The sequence below is a fragment of the Ambystoma mexicanum genome, chromosome 14 (genome assembly GCF_040938575.1).
Source record: "Ambystoma mexicanum isolate Mex_15411 chromosome 14, UKY_AmexF1_1, whole genome shotgun sequence".
Lineage (NCBI taxonomy): Eukaryota > Metazoa > Chordata > Amphibia > Caudata > Ambystomatidae > Ambystoma > Ambystoma mexicanum.
In genome coordinates, this window is record NC_090940.1 from 111,261,799 (window position 1) to 111,282,329 (window position 20,531).

The 20,531-nt window shown below is 46.9% G+C and overlaps 1 protein-coding gene across 2 annotated transcripts in view; it reads right to left on the minus strand.

Moving 5' to 3' along the window:
* CDAN1 (codanin 1) overlaps nucleotides 1-20,531 on the minus strand; it is a 563,981-nt gene that overhangs the window by 326,476 nt on the left and 216,974 nt on the right. For both annotated transcript variants that reach the window (XM_069638655.1, XM_069638654.1), the window contains exons 8-10: nucleotides 8,551-8,660; nucleotides 1,510-1,599; nucleotides 1,245-1,320 (exon numbers count right to left, since the gene is read on the minus strand). In XM_069638655.1, the coding sequence (XP_069494756.1) occupies nucleotides 1,245-1,320; nucleotides 1,510-1,599; nucleotides 8,551-8,660 (276 nt within the window). The remainder of the gene's footprint in view (nucleotides 1-1,244; nucleotides 1,321-1,509; nucleotides 1,600-8,550; nucleotides 8,661-20,531) is intronic.

Sequence of the window (20,531 nt, forward strand, 5' to 3'; positions counted from 1 at the left end):
CACAGCTCCCAACATGAACAGTATAAATAGACAGTTGATTGCCCCAAAATGACCCAGGGGTTAGGTTAACAAAAAAAGGCTGCCTTAAAGTGAAGGCTGGCATGCTGCAACCTGGCAGTGAATCGAAAAGAGTTGCATTTAGGTCCGCGACAGAACAAACTGACAGGATAAGTGCAATTACAACTGCTTCCCAAACTAACTGCTGGCCTTGTAATATTTGATTCGATTTTAATATTTATAACGCGCTTGTGGCAAACAACCGTATAGCGGTGCAGCCGTTAATAAAAAAATCACCACAACAGTATATAAACAAAAAACAATTTTAGCAGCCAAAATAGCCCCCATAACATCTCTTTACCCCTCTACGAAACTAATGTAGTGTCTCAAGGACCCGGATCTCTCTTGGAATGCTGTTCCACAACTTTGGACCAAAAACTGCAAATCTTCTGTCTCCTCTCGATTCACACACTGATGGAGGAACAGTCAGGAGCAGCAGACCTCTAGATCGTAGGCACCTAAATGGTTGGTAGCGACAAGTCTTGTCCCTCAGTTACGCTGGTGCCTGTCCAGTTAAGCATTTGAAAATAAGGCGTGCCACCTTAAATTTAATGCGTGCCTCCATTGCCAACCAGTGCACAGTTCGACAGGATGGGGATACATTTGCCCATTTGCCCAACCGGCAGACCAGTCTAATGGCGCATTCTATGCTTTTGGGAGCCTGTACAGTTGCTTAGCTAGCATGCCCATCAACAGACTATTACAATAGTCCAGATGGGCATTCGTTAAGGCACCCACCACTGTTGCATGATCTTCATCTGGGATAAATGGTAGGACCTGCCGTAACCGCGCACTTTGGTTCCTACCTGGCCCTCGCTACTAAGATTATCCTGCCAGATGCAGCCCATGTTTTTAACCTTGGAAACGAAACCCAGCTCAGCGCCCAGGAAGGTGGGGACTGGCAATTATTTCATAGTTGCGAGTAGGTCGTAATCAATAAGTGCCACTGAGTGAAGCTATGCAAATGCTAATCAGTTTTCCTCAGTGTTTATAGAGGACATTCCTCAATGTTTAAAGAGGACATTGAAGATAACCACCCTGCCAACAATGCCCAAGTTAATGATCATTTGTTCAAATTGCACAGTCTGCTTTGGTTTAGGGGGGTTACTACCCCTTCATTCCCCTTAAATATCTTACACAGCATCCTGCCCCACAACCTTTATGCATTGTCACTAATTAAGCGATACCTGGATAAGCTGCTTCTGGAAGAGTCTGGCAAAGTGACTGTGATTCGAAGTAGCAGTGAGATTCTCCATTATCGCCCTATAAAAGACAGATCATAAAGGAAGCCATTAAGAATCCCCCAAATAAATAGAGAAATTCACCATCTTGATGATGCTTTGTATACATTAGAAATGGGTTCCAGAATCACTGGCTCAAAGGACAAGATCAGGCAAGAACTTGTCTTTTGAGCCAGTGATGACATATGGCAGGAGCAAATTAACAACCTACCTGATCCTGTGGCCAAGTCCTCCTTCAAAGGCCCAGCCAGTCTGCTCATGCTTATCCTCCCAGTCACGGAGCAGCTCATAAAAGACATCCCTGTGAAAGTAAAACAAGAAAGGTGGCCATGCTTGGAGTAACGGGAGAACCAGGCAGAATGGATGGCCTTGCATTGCAACAAGCAGCCCGTCTTTGCTAATCTCCAACCATGCTTCAATAGTGGGTGTGAAACTTGATTTTGTAAAAAAATAAAATAAAATAAATAAATAAATAAACATTTGGAATCGATTAAGATTGAAGCACATGCATGGAAACGGGATGGGTAAAGAGTAGCTGTTAAGGAAGTTTTTGCACAGCCCTCCGGGGATGGGTGTGAAGAGACCCATCTTTAGTGGGAGAATAGGTTGTGCACATGTTTAAACCAAACCTCTCTGAACATGTAATGTAGCATTGCAGTCAGGCTTCACTAAGAGGGGATAGGCTGGTACCAGAACAATTCATCCCATACACAACATACCACACAATATACAGTAATACTATACCTTTTATGATGTACTGCATTAGTATAAATCTACAAATAAGTACTAGTATACTATTCTAGCAAAGTATATAGAAAAAAACAGTAATGTGTTTAGGTTGATACCCAATGCTTCCACACAGCATAATATGTTACACAACCCCCAAGAAGTGAGTGCTTGGCATATGTAATGGTCAACATGCAGGAAGAAAGGGGTTAAACATTATTGGAAATCAGGTTGAGAGGGTCAACAAACACAGTAAAATTAGTCAAAGAGTACTGTGCTTAAAAAGGTCCTAGTTCAACCCAAGAAAGCAGTACAAATAATGCAACCACCCCAAGTGGTTACTATAACAACATTACTTCCTATAGCACAGAGTGAACTCATTGATGTCTTATACTAACATCGACATCTGGCAGTGAGCTGAGTGGTGAAAAGAGTGGTTATGCGTGGTTCCTGGCAGTCTTCCCACAGTGGCTTTACGTAGAGGAGGTGCCTTACTCTCAGCTGACTTTCAACCTTACTTAAATTGCACAGCAGCGCAGCAAGCTTGGTGGCAAGGAGAGTGGTTATTTGTGGGGTTTGTCGGGGTCTGGAAGGGGCCCGGCAACATCGGAGAAGACTATTCTCTCTGCCGCCTGAAGTACTTTTAGCATAAAGTTTAAAATCCGCTTCACTTCTGTCGAGCCCGATTCTGCTGTCCGCACGCTGTCTACACGTCGTCTTCCATTGTGACGGGTTAATTTCTATCCATTTTTCTATATTCATTGTCTGCAAGCTCTGTATATTGGCCCGGTTTGTTAAGCTGTTGCACTCCATCTCATATAGACAAATGTGTCCCATGAGCACAGTGTGACTTCTTTTAACTGACATCTCCCTCGCCAGCCTTTGTGATCCCGGGCGGCAAGGTCTACTGAAGCTATTAATATTCAAGTCTTTTGGACGACGCAGTGGTTGTTCTGTTACAGCATAATTTTTTGAGTGACATTAAAGTTCCCATTTAGAGGACAACAGATTGCAGTAGTGGACTTGTTTTCCACAAGATCTATGTGATTCCCTTTTCAAGTAATTGGCAAAAAATGACAGCGTGGCACAAACCAATTACTTGTCATCTTCAAAATTAAATGGCGCCTAAAAGAGTGTACAACTTATGTCAGATGGGAAAGGGAGCAAAAATGGGTAAGTTAGAATTCCCGGCATCTATTACAGTTATGAGGACTGAGCGAGTGCTTTTAAATGACGCCACAATTCATGAGGCATCTAAAATTACTAAATTCTTTAAAGTACCCCTAAGGAATGTTATGCCTGAAATTATTACTTTGCATACTTCTGAACAAGAAAACCCTCCTTGGGCTGGGTAATGCCTCAACAGAGATGGACAATACAAATTCCTTACTTAATCTCCACTTGTCACTCCAGAAGGAAGTTCAACATCTACCCTGCACAATAAGGCCTGAAGTGGTAGCCACTGTTTGTGCGGAACATAATATTCTAAGTAATTTGGCGGTAGAAGTCGATTCCAATCAAAGGCTCTCATGTTCCGACCAACGGGGCCCATTGAGAACTCTGCTTGTGAAGCTGTTAGTCAGAGCCTTTTAGGTGATGTTTTGGATGAGCCGAATGGCCCTAGTACAGAATGAAGCTATAAACTTAGCATTGAAATTTCTAATGAGACCCAGAAGAAAATCTATTTATTGGAACAGATCTCATTAAGAGCTACAACTACCACAGCAAGTACCATTCCACATATTGGGATTTCTGTGAAAAATGTCTTCCCGAATAAAAGCTAAAAACAAACTACGGCTCCTTTGGCGATGGTGGATAGGGCAAAGAGTATTCCCAGGGAGTCTACTTTTGTCGAATCCCCTAAAGCACTGGAGGAGGCAGTCATAGAAACTGAGCCCAATTATGATGTGGCTATATCAAGAAAAGAGCGTTGTAGGCGACTAAAGAGATCTAACGAACAAAATGTGAAAAAAGGGATTTCTAACCAACCAAATAAAGACATTGATATACTAGAAGCGTACAGCAGTACATCTAAGGCTTGGCCTTCACAGAAGAAGGCACGGAAAAGGGCAGCAAGAAGACTGACGTAATAAGGAGGGAATCTTAACCTCGTGGCTGTTACCTTGTCAGCCTAATAAAATCCAGTGGAAATATGATCAAGAAAACGTTGTGCATCCTAATCAGGAAGATGTAACCAGTCACTCAGACCTTTCTGGTGGCTTGGGGGGGGGGTGGAGTCTGTTGAAACAACTATAACGGACCCTCCTCGGATGAGATTTGTGGAAAAAGAAGTAGGCAATGCTGCAGCCGATTGTATATCCTCTACCAGAAAACATACTGAGTGCAGCCTTTATCGGTTGCATCCAACTTCACCATTTCTAGACTATTTGAGAATGCTTTCACGCCTATAAATCGGCGAGTACTCTTACATCGTTGTGGCCACTTGGCCGTTGTGAGTGTTACAGAGTAGCGACCTGCACTTTGTAGAGCAGATGGAGGGGTAGAGCTCTGTAGTAACGAGAGTGCATTGTAGAGATTCCAAAATCCCAGTTTTGGTCAGAAGAAATGCCACATCTCTTTTAAAATGGGGATACGACAGACCAAATCTTAGTAAAGAATGTGGAAGGGCAGTTAAAGTGGTGTAAAGATACCAACCTTGTGCAAACATCAAATGTTGTCTCAATGCCTAATGCTGCTTCACACGTCCCTAAGGGTAATGTTCCAAATATCCCCTGAGAGGTTATTGCCAAATCTCATTGGGAATGGCTTATTTCCTTTTTACCTGTTCCCACACAGCATTCCTAAATGACACTTTTCCATTTGCTCTGGAATACATGTGGTCACCATCATTTAATTGCAGAGGGTGGCTCTTATAGCGTGTTTTATGATCTTCATATAATATTATTCCAGGAGACATGGCTGATGGGGGAGGTTATTTTTGATGGATATATGTGTTTCTCAAATCAGGCCAGAAAGGGTGAGAAGGGTTGCCCTTATGGAGTATTATTGACTCTCTGTTCGAACTCCTTGGTGTCGAGGGCAGCTGTTATTTCCAATGACAATCAACATTTTATGTTGGTAGATGCAGAGTTCAACGACTGTCTTCATTTATTGGGGTTACATTTATATGATCCTTCAGTGGGAGTATTCACCAAAGAGATCCAAATGGCAATTTATGAAAGCATTATCTCAGATGCAAAGAATTAGCATGGCCATGGATCTTATTCTTGGTGGTGACTGCAAGTCTCCCTGTATTGATTACCCAGTAAATGACAAAGGTGGTGTGATGGCATTGGTAAAAGATCAAAAGCATTCTAAGTCTACTAGTGCAGCACGTTTGTGGTCATCATTCTGTTTTGATTTGGGGCTTCAAAAGTTTAATGGCTCCACGCATGGTGATGTTCCAGCAGCAAAGACTTGGCACAATGGTGTCTGCCATTTAACATATTTCTACGGAAGTATTGCTTTGTTTAATAATGTCCGGGAGATATCACGTCCATTTTAGTGATCACGCGATATTGAAAATTAGGCTAAACATTCTGCCTATGAACTACATATCCAACTACGCGAAACGCCAGTGTTTTATGCTTCACCACTTGTGTTAAGGACTCCCTATACTCAAGGTCACGGTAAAGTGAGTCTGCATCAAAATTTCTGGTAGCCTAGCCAGCAGTATTACATTTTTGGGGTTCAGCAGTCTCATTTCATGGGACCACTACTCTTTTTGCTCCCCCCCCTCTTTTTTATTTTTTTTTTTTTTTAAATTGTACTTTGGTGGTCCGAGGGACTTCTGCTGAAGTCCCCCTACCACTAAATCCCCTTTTTCTGTACTTGAGGTATATGGTATTGGGTCGCCTATAATGTGCCCAGTCCCAGGGGTGCCTTCCAGGCACTCCATTCCAGCCCTAGGGTGATTTTCACCCTCTGCTGGTTTTAGGGAGTAGGCTGGTGACAGCTCAAATTTTGTTTTGGCTTCAACTGGGGTGCAAGTCGATTTACCACATTAGTAGCCCAATGTGTCTATTTTTCTTATTTTAATATTGGGCATTTGTATGGTGCCTATACAGCAGAAAGTGTTTCCAAGCGTCACAAGACAAAAAGTGGAAGGGGAACAGGGGAGGATAAACAACAAAGAACGGTCCGACTATGCCTTGTGACACGCAGACCTTGCAAGTGCAATAAACAAAGTGCAGATGGGGGGAGGGGGCCCCGGGACTGAGGCAGAGTAAGTGCTAGGGGAGCCATTGGAGGGCAAGTGCGAAGGGAGACCGAGGTAAGGGAAAGGTGCAAGTCAGGGGTAAACCAGGCACAGTAGGCTGAGTCAGGGAAGGTGCCTGAGGGCAAGTGCTGGGAGTAGGGTACTGCGGAAGACTGGAAGGAGGAGGGCCTGGCCTCTGCAGCAGCAGGGGTCATTAGCTGGGGAGGTCGAGAGGGGAGGAGGAGGAGAAGAGGAAAGTCTTGAGGAGCTTTCGGATCTTAAGGAGCTGCCGCTCAAGACAGAAGGGTAGGGAGGCCATTCCAGAGGGAGGCTCCTGCTGAGGAAAGAGATCTACCCCCCACTCTCGGCTTGGAGAAATGTTTGACCTGTAGAGAGTTAGAGCTAGAGGACCGAAGGACTCTAGCAAAGAGGTATTTAGGGGGGGGGTGAGTGTAGCGCACTTCACAGGCCCCAGAAAGCCTTGTGGATGATGCAGAGGGTCTTTAATTTGATCCTTACAACCATCGGGTGCCATTGGAGAGATTGTAGGGCTGGAGAGATGCAGTCCCTCGGCTTGAGGCCAAGGATAAGTCTTGCATTCCTATTCTGGATTAGTTGGAGAGGGTGGAGAGAGGAAAGGGGAAGATTGAGGAAGAGACAGTTGCAATAGTCCAGCCTGGAAAGAACCAGAGCACTGGAGACATTGAGTTTCTGCTAGAAAGTGAGGAAAGGGAGAATGCCTCTGAGGAGGTAGAGCTCAAAGTGGGCCTTCTTGGCAAGGTCCGCAATATGAGGCGAGAAGAAGACAGAGGAGTCGAAGAGGATTCCCAGGTTTTTTGCCTCACATGAGGGCAGCCAGAGATTAGAGGAAGGGGGGAGGGGGGAGGAGCACCAATGGAAAGGATCTCAGTCTTGCTGGCATTGAGACAGAGATCATTAGTAGCACACCAAACTGGCAGTGGCTAGCCAATCATGAATATCCACTGGCTACACAATCTGCCCAATAACAGACATCAATGCACCAGGATGTGGACTGGGACCAGACAGTCCCAGCACCCACATCCGGCCACGCACACAGACCACTCCTCAGCCCGCAAAAGCAGCAGCTTTCCCAGAGAAAAGGCATACCAAATAAGGTAATTCTGGCCCAAAAGGGCAGAGATAAGACCAAAGCGCAATATTACCAAAGGATAGGCAAGATTCATGGCACGGCCATTTTAAGAGTGCTAGCCACTCTTAATAGACATTTGCGGTACATGCAAAAGTGCAAAAGTAATACGTTGAAAACCCAGTACAAAAATATCCGCTGCCAGCAGCCAATCCTGGACACATTTTATTTGTAACCCAAAAGTTACTAAAAGAAAAAGATATAAGGACTCATAGGGTTTCATCGCGAGTCGGGCGGTAGCCCTTAAATGCGGCGGTAACAGTATTACAGCTGCATTTAAGGGCTGGCCTTATCACGACTCTGGCTCATTTACCCACAGCTCGCAGAAATAAATCCCAATTACTGGTGCAATTACAGCCGGCGGTATTACCACGCACAACCTGCGCCGAAAATTCCCCACTGGGTCCTATGGACATAATCGGGAATGAGGATTAACAGTTAGCGCCCAACCCGTGATCCGCTGCAATACCGCCAGACCGGTGGACTCTAATATAGTTGGGCGGTATCTCAGCCAGGATACCGCCCAACTCGTGATCAGGCCCATAGTATCCCAACCACACTTCACTTTAGGGTGATGTGTGCAGTTGTAAAAATACAAGAAATCCGTAGAGAGACAGTCTATCAGCAATGATAGTCTTATGTACGGATCAGTCTCCCCATACAAATGAGCACAAAGCAAGGGAAGACACCTGAAAAAAGTCAGGCCAGGAGTCATAACAGAAGCAAAAAGAAAGGGCGTCCCGTAGAAGTCTACGGGAGAAATCTACGAGAGGAAAGCAGCAAGGAAAAAAATCGTATCTACCACTGTGCATTCCCTGTAGGCAACTCATTCACTTCACAGAACGGACGGATGCGAAGCCAGCACTACAGGGCTATAAACTGCAAACCAAGTGCGTAGTAAATGATGCAGTTCAGTTCTTTCACAACAGATCCCCAAGTGGAGAGTGGCTTACCCTCCCCCACACTCTTCAGCAGCACCAAACGTTACACAGCGTGCAATATCAGCGCTGTCACACATTAATCATGCACGTTCATCTGAAGACAGCCCCATAAAGAGCTCAGACTTTGGCAGAAAATATCGTTATATACAGTTAGCTAATTGCATCTACAGGGCAGCAAATAATATTGATGAACTAAATTCAACGAAGCTGGAGGTTTACCTTTGCTTTTTGAAGATGTGGAAAGCCCGGTCACTAGGAAAGTTGGAACGGTTGTCAGTTTCTGGTTGAAAAGATACAGACTGTATGTACGATGGCATCGGAAGGGAAACCTGAAAAAAAACATTAATATTGCGTTATACACCCCCTCCTCCTCAGGCGACTGCTGCCTGTGAGAACAGAAAGAAGAAAGGATAGCTTGCAAGAGGAAACATCATATGCTTTGTATAATTTGTAAAGAAACGGTTTCCTCTATGCTAGTCGAGTCTGAAAACCCCAATAAACTTTACGTGTTCACAACAGAAATGGTGCTCTATCGTCAGACGAGGTAAAGTGAAGTGTGTGTTAATGCAGTGTGTATGATGTCGAGCGCCCATCTATTCTACCATTGTACGATATGTAGACTTTTTTGGTTAGCGTGAAGTTTTTGATCACGACATAAGCACCAAACATGCTTCTGCAGTGCAACAGTAGGTAGGGACAATCGTTCTGTGTCAGATCTCCAGCATCAACCCTTACTTTTCTGCCATGGCTACATGCTACGCACAGAGCACAAAGTATAAAGCACAAGAAGCACACATTGTGACCTTTCCCTCGCCTATAACCAGCCCCACCGCAACTGTAACGCAGTCCCTTTATAAAGGCCTCTGGCTGTAGTGATGAAGTCCCCTGCCTGAACCTGGCACAGATAGTGGGGTAGACAAGGGGGCCGAGTGTCGCTAACCACTGTGATGCTGAAACCTGGGCAGGAGACCCCCGGCTACCCTCACCATGCCACTTGGGGGATTGCCACACAGTTTGGAATAATCAGAACGTAATCCGTTGGCCCGCTATTCTTTTGGGACATGGGTCTGCAACCTTTGGCTCTCCAGATATTTTGGACTACAACTCCCATGATCTCTCCCAATTGATTATGTTGATTAGAGTTTAGTCCAAAACATCTGGAGAGCCAAAGGTTGCAGAGCCCTGTTTTAGGGGATTCACAAAACTAACACGTGGCAGGCTAGTAAACATTGTGTCTACAATAGTAAAATACTGACAAGAGCAGGTCAAGGCCGGGCTGTATTTCAGAGCAGTAGCCAGCAGCGCAGCGCAGACACCGCCGAGCCACTGTAGGAGACGAGGGGCACGAGGGTGGTCGGCTCGCAAAGCTATTGCTCATGTAAGAAACAAGGAACGGACGAGGCCTTTGAAGGCTTTTACTGAGCATTGCTGCAGAAACACAGCTGCAGCAAACCAGCATTAGTAATCCACCAATTCTGAACAGAGTCGTAATGATAAGACGCATGCACTTCCTCATGAAAAACAAGGGCAGAGGGAGGGACCAATGGCCTATAAAAAGGCTCAAAGGAGCATGACGTTTTGAGAATATATTCTGGCGCCTTGTATCTGTTCAGAAGCAGAATGGGACACCCACATTTTGCTTGATTTGCATTATGCAGTAAAAGGGGCTGCAGTGGCCAATTACTGTGCATTGAATGCTGGATACAGGTCAACTGGCTTTGCTTAAATTGCAAAAAATCAGAAGACGTGCTTCTCGATTGCTCTTCAACGGAATATTTCCGTTTTTAAGGCTGGAATCTTTAGGGCAGGCCCCTTCCCTATAGAAATCTGTGTGTCTGGTTTGATAGCCAGCTGTCTTCTTCTGCCTACAGGTAGGTTTGGTCTCCAAGTCAGCTCTCTTCATCTATACAACATTAGAAAGATTATCCCTTTTTTAAGTACAAGCAGTGGCTATATCCAGGCTGCAATCCTACATATCAGTTTTATCTTGGTATTAGTGCTAAAGTTCCAGGTTCTAGCTATTTTCGTGAAATCTGATCTCTCTGCGGCCAGACAATCTGTGCACTGGCTGACTATCGATAAACTTATTCAATTTCGAGGCTTGTCTTTGTTCTTGAAGGCCCTTAGTGGAGCTGCCCCCAGTATCTGGCAGACCTGTTAGAACACCATGTCCCTGTTCGCTGCTGGAAGAAGCTACATTGAAGGCGTACAGGTTCCGTAAAAACAAAGAAGGGAGTTTTGGGCCACTGTATTTGTAATATTATGCCTCAAAATAATAAAATACTAAAACAAATGTTTTGGCTACTTTAAAAAAGAGACCAAAGAAGTATTTAACTTATTTTATTATGCTGATCTGGATTAGTTCTAGTTACAACTCTTCTTTCTGGACTTGTTATAATGCCTGATCATTGTTCTTCCGTTTTGTATGTATTTGTTAGAGTTCATTCTGTTTCATGTATATGTTAGGGGAGTTTTCCTAAAGTCTACCTCTTGGTATACAGGCCTCAACTTCTAGTACAAGTCTGTACTGCTCCAGGTTCTGTTTGAATGGCAGAGCAGCCAGGCCTATCTTAGGAGGGAGATGTGAGCTGTAGGTAAGTATAGTAAATACATAGGCCCAAAGAAACACTTACACACTTGTAGTTCTAGTAAAATAGGCATTTTACATACACAAGGTAAGGTTATAGTCAGATCAAGTAAGTACTATTTTGAACTAATAAACACAATAGAAAACATATGCAGTACTTCAGGTGAGTGAACCATAAGTTAAGAATTGTACCGTGAATTGAACACAGTTAAAAAGTAAATAAAATCACTTGTTATTGCAACTCAGAAAATGTTCTGTTGTAGGAATAAAAAGGTTAAGCAACACTAACAATTGCAGGTCAGTACTTTGAAAGACCTGTATTACTTTTCAGAACCCTAGAAGTCCATCCCTACCTAGGTATGAGTTCTTTCAGGTTGGAGGTAAAGCAGATAAGGCATAGATGCAGAAAAGGCAAAGTTCCAGAAGATTATTCAATTACAAGTAAAGGACTTATTTTGGTCAAAAAGGTTTCAGGGACCTTGGGAAAGGCTCTCTATGGTCGCACAAGCGTTAGGACTGGCAGAACAGTATGGATGAACACCCAAACACGGGAGTTAGCACTCCAGCAACAAAGGAGCGAAAAAATGACTTAAGGTATGTACTACCCACGAGTCCGCAGAACCTGGAGAGTTATGAAGAAGATGCAGCTGGATTATTTCACGGTGCAACAGCGGTGGATCCGGTCTCCTGATCCTTGGTTGTAGTGATGAAAGGAGGGACTCTCAGCAAAGGATTCTTTGTGCTCTGCCAGTCTGCAGTTTTGGGCGCCTTTACACAGACTTCAATGCGGAATGGTTCTCGTCCGAACGATTTAGCTCCCACCTGCACTCTGGTGAGGGAACTCTGAGGAGGGGGATCTTGCCTCTGGAGGTCCGGAAGGAGTTCACCAAAGTTTCTGGAGAGTTTGTTCACAGGAAGATGATGCACTGCAGGATGGTTGCAGGTCCCAGGGTATTGGCGGTTTGCAGCCAGGAAGGTCGCAGCACATTGTGGGGTGGCTCAAATTGCAGTTCGTCTTTGGGCTGATTTGGAAACGGGGTAAGGACAGCAGCAGTCACTTCAGCAGGCTTCACAGATTGCTGGAAGGTGCTGCACGTGTCTCTGATCGTCTTTGTTTTTTCTGTTCCAGTGGTCGACTTGTCTTTTGCTGCAGGATCGTCGCCTTTTATCCAGGAACTCAGCCAAACAACCGTCATGCATCATTCAAACTTTGGGTGGTGACTGTCTTTCAGGACAGCCAGCCTACCAGTTGGAACTGGATCCAGGCAGACATGCCAGAAGGCAAAGGGCTGCAGAGCTTTGGACTACTCCCCCATTACCTGTCTTCACAGATACTGGAGCCTTGGCAGGCTTTCCAAAGGATTCTAGCTGAAGACAAAAGTCAAAACAAGGACCTCACCCACCCAGGTTGGTAGAAGAAGGGCCAAGAAAGGACAAGCACACAAGAAATGGTGAAAAGAAAAGGGAGCCACCATTTTGGGTCAATGGTGACCTTTCTGTACAGAGCCCCAGCTGTGAAGACAATCTTCGAGCCAAAATTCCACAAAGTTCGGTAGAACAACGTCCACTGGCACAAGCTATTAGGGTATGCTTGCCACTACAACAGAAAGGAGCAGTGAGAAAGTGGATACAAGATAACCCTTCAGCACTCCACATAGGGTGCTGTGTGCTGATCTCAGGATAAAAGTATCCCTCTAATCTTGAGAACAGTGGTTCTTAAGGAGAATAAAAGAATGTAAAAAGGAGAGCCCAAAGGGGTCCCAGAAACACCACACAGAAGGTGCTGTGTGCTGCAAAAGTGAAACACAGATGCCTTTAAAAGGTATCGAGGAAAGCATGACTCCATAAACCAAAGTAAACACATAATGAACAGGGTTCCCATGGTCAGAGCAAAAAGAATGAATGAGGGGAGAAAAGGCCCCCCTCATTCAGGAGAACACGAAAAATGTCCAAGAGTCCAGCAAAAAGTACTGTGGTTTTCACAGGTAGATGAGATTTGGCAGTTTGTTTGGTTTTCTACAGAACCTGGAAAATTGTTACTTCAGGAAAAATGTGCACTCAACTAATGTACACTCATCTATTATACTCCTAAAACTACTACTAGAATCACAAAGCATGCATATACTACCATCCAGTGGTTCATCTGGAGTAGTACAAGTTGTCTTTTTGAAAAGTATAAGTAGCCACTGACTGTCCTAATACTACCTATCTAGGTAAACACATGGCCCCTCAGTGCCTATACCCAAAGATGTTTGTTTTAATTGTGTTGGCCTGAGAGTATGTTAGGACTTTATGAGTGTAATGTATGTTGGTGTGCCTGTGCTCTCCACTTTAGATGGATGTCTAAAATTTTTAGGAGGTTATCGTAGTCATGATGAACAGGGAGCTCAGAGTGCAGCCAAAACCCATTCAAGGTAGTGTGGAGAGTAGTCAAAGCTTAGTCTCAGGAGTGTGTGAGAATGGTCAGGGGCCCCCAATGGGTCGCCACAGTATAATGCACAATAATGCAGCTTAGACTGTCAGTTATAAAAATACAATTATTGATTTAGGCCTGAAAAACACTAGCAGGTAGAATTATCACACAATACTCTTATTTATTTTTAAATGTCTTTATTGGCATTTGTTATAGGTACAACAGCAGTATGACAGGAGTTGCCAACTACTTCATAGTATGGGCTCATCAATATGAAGCCAGCCGTTAAATTAAACAATAAACAACTTTAACATAAAACGTTTAACAGTAACAGTGTTTGTCTCCTTGTGGTTGATGGATAGTTCAGCTTGGGAGAGTTTGCAGGGGGTGGAGTAGGGTGGGCGAGGGGCGGGGTGGAGGAAGAAGCATGAAGATGAGGGATCAGTTTCGTTTCTGGGAATTGTCTGTTTAGGTGACTTTGTGGTGGTCAGTTCAGTTAACGTGGGGGTAAATCATTCAAGGGGGCTTTTCGTCGTTGGAGGGGTGGAACAGTGCCCATGTCAGGGCCTTCCAAGCGTCCAGTGCCTGACTTGCATCTTCTGGGGATTTAGCGATGCTGTGCTCCCAGGCTGAGGTTTCCGCCCCGACCAAGCATTCCAGTTCACTATGCCATGCTTGGAATCGTGGGCCGCCAGGTCGCTTCCATGCCATTGCGATGGTCCTCTTGTTTGGATACATGCCATATCCATGAGCTTTACAGTGCGTTTGATTTTGGCTAATCTGGGGTAAGTCCCCAGGAGGCACTCGCTAGGGGTCCACTCGTACCTGGTTATGCCTGCCCTCCTGTGGGTTTGCTCCACCTCAGCCCAGAGCTGCTGGGTCATGGTGCATTCCCAGAACATGTGTAGTAGATCCGCTTTGTCCCCGTTGCACTATGGGCAGTTGTGATGGGGTTGCTTGCTGATCGTCGCTATTCTATGTGGAATTAGATAGGAGCGGTATAGTACGTTCAGTTGGATCAATCTGAATCTGGAGTTCCTGGAAACCTCCTTGGGGAACGCCAGAGCTCTCTCCCATCCCCCATCAGTCATTTCTCGCCCCAGGACCCCGTGCCATTTGAGTTTTAGGTCCGGGCTAGGGGGATTAGGCCCGTCTATTAGGTGACTGTATATTTGAGACACCAGTCTCCGTCCCTCTCCCAAATTATACAGTAGTGTTACGAAGGGCTTGGACTCGGGCTCCTCAGGCCATGTGTCCCACTTGGCTCGTGCTAGCTTTCGAATCTTTTGATACCACAGGAACTGGCCGCTGGGTATGTCTCCCTCGGATTGCAGTGAAGAGAAGTCACGGAAGGAGCCCTCGTTGTATAAGTCTCGCCATGTGTACACTCCCTTCCTCTCCCAGTACCTGATGGTTGCTAGGTCGACGCTGTTCTGGCACAGGTCGAGAGGAGCGGAATGTCCAGAGTATATGCATGCTTCAGGTGGAGAAGTGACTTTGTTCTGTGCCACACCTGCCTTCCCAGGGTAGCCATTAAGGGTGTTTCGCTTGGGAGGTGTTGGGGAGCCCAAATAAGTTCCTTCAGCCGGATTGCAGCGATTGGGTGCTGCAGTAGTCCTGTTTCCGAAGTGACGTCATCAGCCAACCATTTGGCTATGAAGCTGAGCTGGGCTGCCAGATACTATTTCTCCAGGTCAGGAAGTTGAATGCCGCCCTGTCTGTGCGGGAGAGTTAATGTGGTTAATGCCATCTTGTGTCTGCCTTTACCCCATAGGAAGTCCTTGAGTATCGTCTCGAGTAAGCGAAAGAAGAGGGCTTTGATATAGTAGTACACATTTTGGAATCCATAGAGGAATCTGTGGAGAACAATCATTTTGATGATGGACGCTGTTCCCATCCTGAACAGGGGGAGTCGTGACCAGAAACTTATCGATTTGCGTAGAGGGGGCAGCGCCGCCACGGTGTTGTTTTCGTGCATGAGCTCGGGTGTGTGTAGTAGGTTGACTCAGAGGTAGCAAAATTAGGTCAGCTGCCATTGCACTTCCAATGAAGGTAGGTCATCAATGTGTTTGTCTTTGAGGCCAGCCAATGGAAAGAGGCAGGATTTGCATCTGCTGAATCGTGGGCAAAATTGCCATGGACCTCCAGCTTAGTCGGGACGTTCTGGTGCAGGTCTCTTACATAGAGGAGGACATCATCTGCATAAAGGGAGATTATGTGATCTACCCCGTCCAGTCGTATACGTGCATCGAAAAATTGTTTTCTGAAATAGATGGCAATAGGTTCAAGCCCGAGTATGTAAAGCATGGGGGAAAGAGGGCAACCCTGCCTAGTGCCCCTCTGTATGTCCCACTCGCGGAGACAAGCCGTCCAGATTTTACTCGTGCCTTTGGTTTGGTGTAGAGAACTTTGACCCATCTGATGAATTTCTCCCCAAAGCCGAATTCCCGGAGGACCGCTAATAGCCATTCCCAGAAGATGGAATCGAACGCCTTGATGGCATCCAAGGATAGCAGGGCGATTAGCCTGGGACATGACGTGCTGGAGTCTGCAAAGATTGGCGGTGGTGTTACGGCCTGGCATAAAGCCATTTTGATCTCGGTGCACTAATTCTCCTATTACCCTAGAGAGCCCCTTGGCTAGGATTGTGGTCAATATTTTGATGTCGTAGTTGAGCATTGCAAGTGGGCGGTAGGAGTCACAATCTTCTGCAGGTTTGTTGGGTTTAAGCATCGGGATCACCAGCGTTTCGCACATACTCCCAGGCAAAATCCCCAGTTTGCATGCCTCCTGAAAGACCTCGTGCAGTAGCGGGGTTAAATTTGGTTCGTAAGTCTTGTAAAATTCGGAGGGTAGCCCATCACTACCCAGGGCCTTGCAGGTGGCCAGGGACTTCATTTCTTCAGATATATCTTCCGTGGTAATGTCTGCATCTAGGGCTTCACTGCGTGTGGGTGATAGCCTAGGCAGCCCCATCTCCTCTGGAGTGTCCGAGATCTCGTCCGGGGGTGCCTGGGCATCGTGGGAGTTCAGCTGGGCATAGAATTGTTAGTGTCATTGATGCCCTGTTGGGTTTCATGCAGCGTGTCATCTGTGCTTTTCAGGGCTGTGGTTGGGTGCTTGGGATGTTCTTTTTTGCACAGCCAGGCTAGTGGTCTGCTGGGCTGGTCTGCCTGGGTGTGCGCCCTATTGGTTGTTGTGTAGTCAAACTTGGTTAGTCTGTCCCAAGCCTTTTTGCATTCAATTCTGATTTGCTTGAGTTTGTCTTCCTCCTGCTGGGTGTCCTGGGTACTGGATTCCAGCTGTTCAATTTCGTTTTCCCACTGTTCTAGCTCAGTTTGTAGGTGTTTCCCGATGCCTCCAGCCTTTGCTATGATTTCTCCTTGTATAACTACTTTCAGGGCATCCCATAGTGTGCTTAGGTGATCCACACTGCCCATGTTTTCTGCTATATAGTTCTCTAGGGAATCTCTGAGGTCGTCCCCGAACCAAGGTATTGTGCCGTGTCGATCTGGGGCAGGTTTTCTCTACCAGTGAAAACAAAGTCGATCCTAGTGTGGAGAGGAGTAAAAAGAGTAGCCCCGGTCATCTGGATGCAGCTCTCGCCAGACGTCCACTAGGTCTAGGCACTTCAGCATGGTATTCAGCACCATGGTGGATGCTGGTGGACCGCCGGGGAGAGGTGTGGACCTGTCGAGTTCTGGGTTGCTAACGCAATTGAAATCACCCCCACAGATGAAGAATCCGTGCCTATATTGTGTGACCTTAGCGTACATCAGGTTTAAGTGCGCTGGTATGTTGTTGGGGATGTATGAGTTCACAATACATATTTCAGTTTGCTCAATATGGCCCCACAATATCACATACCTTCCCTCTGGACCTGATTCAGTCCTGGTTAGTTGGAAGGGGATTGGAGGGCTGATCCATGTGAACACCCCTGTGGCATATTTGGAGTATGTGGCACAGAATCCCTGCCTGCCCCAGTGCATTTGTAGCATTGTGGTGGATTCCTTCGTTAGATGGGTTTCCTGCAATAGGGCGAGTCCGATCTTCTTCCTATTCAGGTAGGATTTAATCCTATTTCGGCAAAGGTAGGTACCCAGTCCCCTCACATTCCAGGTTAAAACCTTGATGCGTGTGGCCATGCTAGTTTGGGGAAGAATTTAAGTGTTCGTTCCTTGTTGCCTCTCTTCTCTTGGTTAGTGGTCAGGGAGCTCTGGCGCCTCCCCTCCAGGTTGCCTGGTGCCGATTCATCCTCCCCTCTCCCCTGTGTCTTCGCTGAAGGTGTTGCTTTAGATCTCAGAGACATTTTAACTGTTTCAACTTCCACTCTGGTGAGTGTTTTAACAAAGTAAAAAAACTGTGAACTGCCCCCAGCAGTTGCATTTGGGGGGCAACGCTCGGGGGCTTCCGCATCGCGTGGGCCTATCCAGGTCGTTTGATGCAGATGGAGTGGTGGCACCAGGCCGGCACTGGTTTCGATGGGGTGGGATGTAACAGCGCTCATGTGTGGTCGCATGAGCTCCCGTCTGTAGTGGCGCAATCTATCGTCGTAGCGGAGGGTCGTCTTTTAAGTTCAATGCCATGGTGTCGGATCTTGAAGTTGTCCGATTTGCGGGATCACTGATTCACGTTTAGCCCTTCAGTCCTTAAGGTGCGTCGGCCAAGTTATTGTGCTCCAGCCACATGTTGGCTGCAGCCGGGGTTTCCAGGAAGACCGTTTTTCCCTTGTAGAGTATCTTGAGGCATGAGGGGTATAGCAGCATGTATTTGAGATTGAGTTTTCGTAATCTAGCTTTGATTGGTATAAATGAATTTCTAGCACGTTGTACATTGGGGGTATAATCAGGATACATGACGATCTTGGAGTCATTCCGTTTGATCTCGACTCCCTCTTGAGAACTTTATTATTTCTCTGTCTCGAAAATTTAGGATCTTCGCAATGATTGGGCGTGGGTACGATCCTGGTGGGGGCCTTTTTTGTAGGGATCTGTGGGCTCTCTCGACTGTGAATCCCTGAGAGAGTTTGCCAGGCCCGATTTCCTGTAGTCTCATGGATTCCACGTATTCAGTCGGGTTGGTTCCCTCCATGTCCTTCAGAATTCCCAGTATAGGTATATTATAACGTCAGGCCCTCCCCTCCATCTCCTCTGATCTTGCCTCTAGTCTTGTAACCTGCCTTTCAAGTTCGTGGACCTTTGTCTTCAAGTCTGAGGTGGTCTCTGTAGTATCCTGTAGGTTTGCTTCCACCTTGGTCACTCTTTCAGTGAGGTGGCGGGCATCTTGGCGCATGAGCTGCGCATCAGCTTTGACTTCATCTATTTTGGTATCAATAAATGTTCTGAGTGCTGCGATGGCCTGCAGTACCTGTGTGTCCTTGGGATCATCTTCAGGTGGGGGTGACTCAGTCTGTGTGTTAGTCTTATGGTGGGGTTGTTGCTTGGGTCTTGCCCATTATTGTCGTCGACTTGGGTTTATTCCTTGTGGACATCTTGCAGTGTCTTGCTTAGGTCGCTTCGATGGCTTCCACTTGAAATGTTGTTGTGCTGTCGTGAAAGCTGGGTTGCAAGGCCTGTCACCTCTTCTGTAGGGAGCTGTGGTCCCCTATTTCTTGATTAGTTGTGGCTAAGGGGCAAGCAGCGCCCTGGTAGTTCAGGAGCAGAGTGACCGGGTCTATTGTTACAGTATTAGGCGTCTTGGGGGGCAGTTGGTTCGGATGAATGACTCTGGAGGACGGTCCTGGGTCTCTGGATTCTGGAGTGTGAGAGAGAGAACCTTTGGTTACCTGCGTTTGGTTGAGCAAGTAAGTCTATGTCGCTTTTATGCGGGCCTGCTATTATCTTGTTCGAGTTCAAGCTCTCGAGGGGTCAGGGCCCCCACAGGGTTCTAGTCATCTGTGGCAGCTGGTTTGGTATCTGTACATTTATTGTAGTGGAGGCTGCAGCAACGGATGCAGGTTTTCCTCCCTGGGAGGTGATTAGTGGCGTAATGAGTTCACCACCACTTGGCTGCTGTTGCTGTTTTAAGAGTGGTCACTTCTATCCTGCAATGGGCGCTGTGCTATAGTCGTTAGCCAGGACTACCGGGCATGTGGTGGGGTTCTGGGCACTGGCTTAGAGATGGGTATTCGCAGGGTGCCTCTCTGCGTGCATTCGGTGGAGCTGCCCAGTTTCTCCCGGGGTTTCTTCTCGTGCCTGCTGTTTTGCGGGTGCTTGTAGCCACGCTGGGGGTGAGGGACGGCAGCCGCCCGCCTGCTTTAGTGAGGTGGTGTGGTGAGGCGCAGGGTCGAGTCCCCCAGGGCCGCGGTATACGCGGTCTCGTATGTGTCCAGGGGGGAGAGATAGCAGTGTGTGGGGGCGCCAATCTCCCTTCTCCGCTTCTGCCGGCCTGGGTCCCTGGGTACCTGCAGTCTGGGTTTGGTTTGCGCAGCTGGGCTCCTCAGAGGCGCCGCCGCTCCCGTCGCCTCCCACCGATCCGCAATCTCTTTACTTGGAGCTCGATGCCTCTGGGCGCGTTTGCGGCTCAGTGGGCTCCTTCGGTCTATGGGCCCAGGTGGCCCCGCTCACTGTCCCCAGATGCCGGGGCTCTGTCTCCTGATTCTTGGCACGCTGCTCGGCAGCTTCCCCTCTGCGAGCCAGCCCCGGGCCCTTCAGCCGATGAGTCTGCGGTGTCCGTGGGGGTGGGGGAGCAGCAGTAGACTCGTGTTCCATATGGCGCGAGCTCAGAGATTTCGGAGCCTGCCTCTTGCCAAGGTGCTTGAGCCCAAAGGCACCGTTGGTCCCTTGAGTGTCAGTGCCAGTCTTTACACGCCTCACGTGCTCAGAGGAGCCTTCGGCGCCATTATGGAGGGCGCAGGGGAGTCTCGCAAAACGGCCGTCACCGTGGCCTCCCTGGTCTGTTTTTCATTCGGAAGGACTCCGGGAGGTAGGAAAAAGGTTCAGCTATCTTTATTTGTCTTTGGTTGATTTCGGATAAGTCTTTATCTGCCGCTACAGGATCAATTGCAGGATCATGGACGGGAGCCCCGTGGGTTCACGTCTTCACTCCATGCGCGCTGGCCACGCCCCCCTCTCACAATACTCTTATAATACAAATGCATATAATTACCAGTATGTTGAGTCACTATCATCATCAAATAACTTTCCATGTAAAACAGGTAAGTAATGCAGATGCAGTTCAAATGATGAGAACCAGTCACAA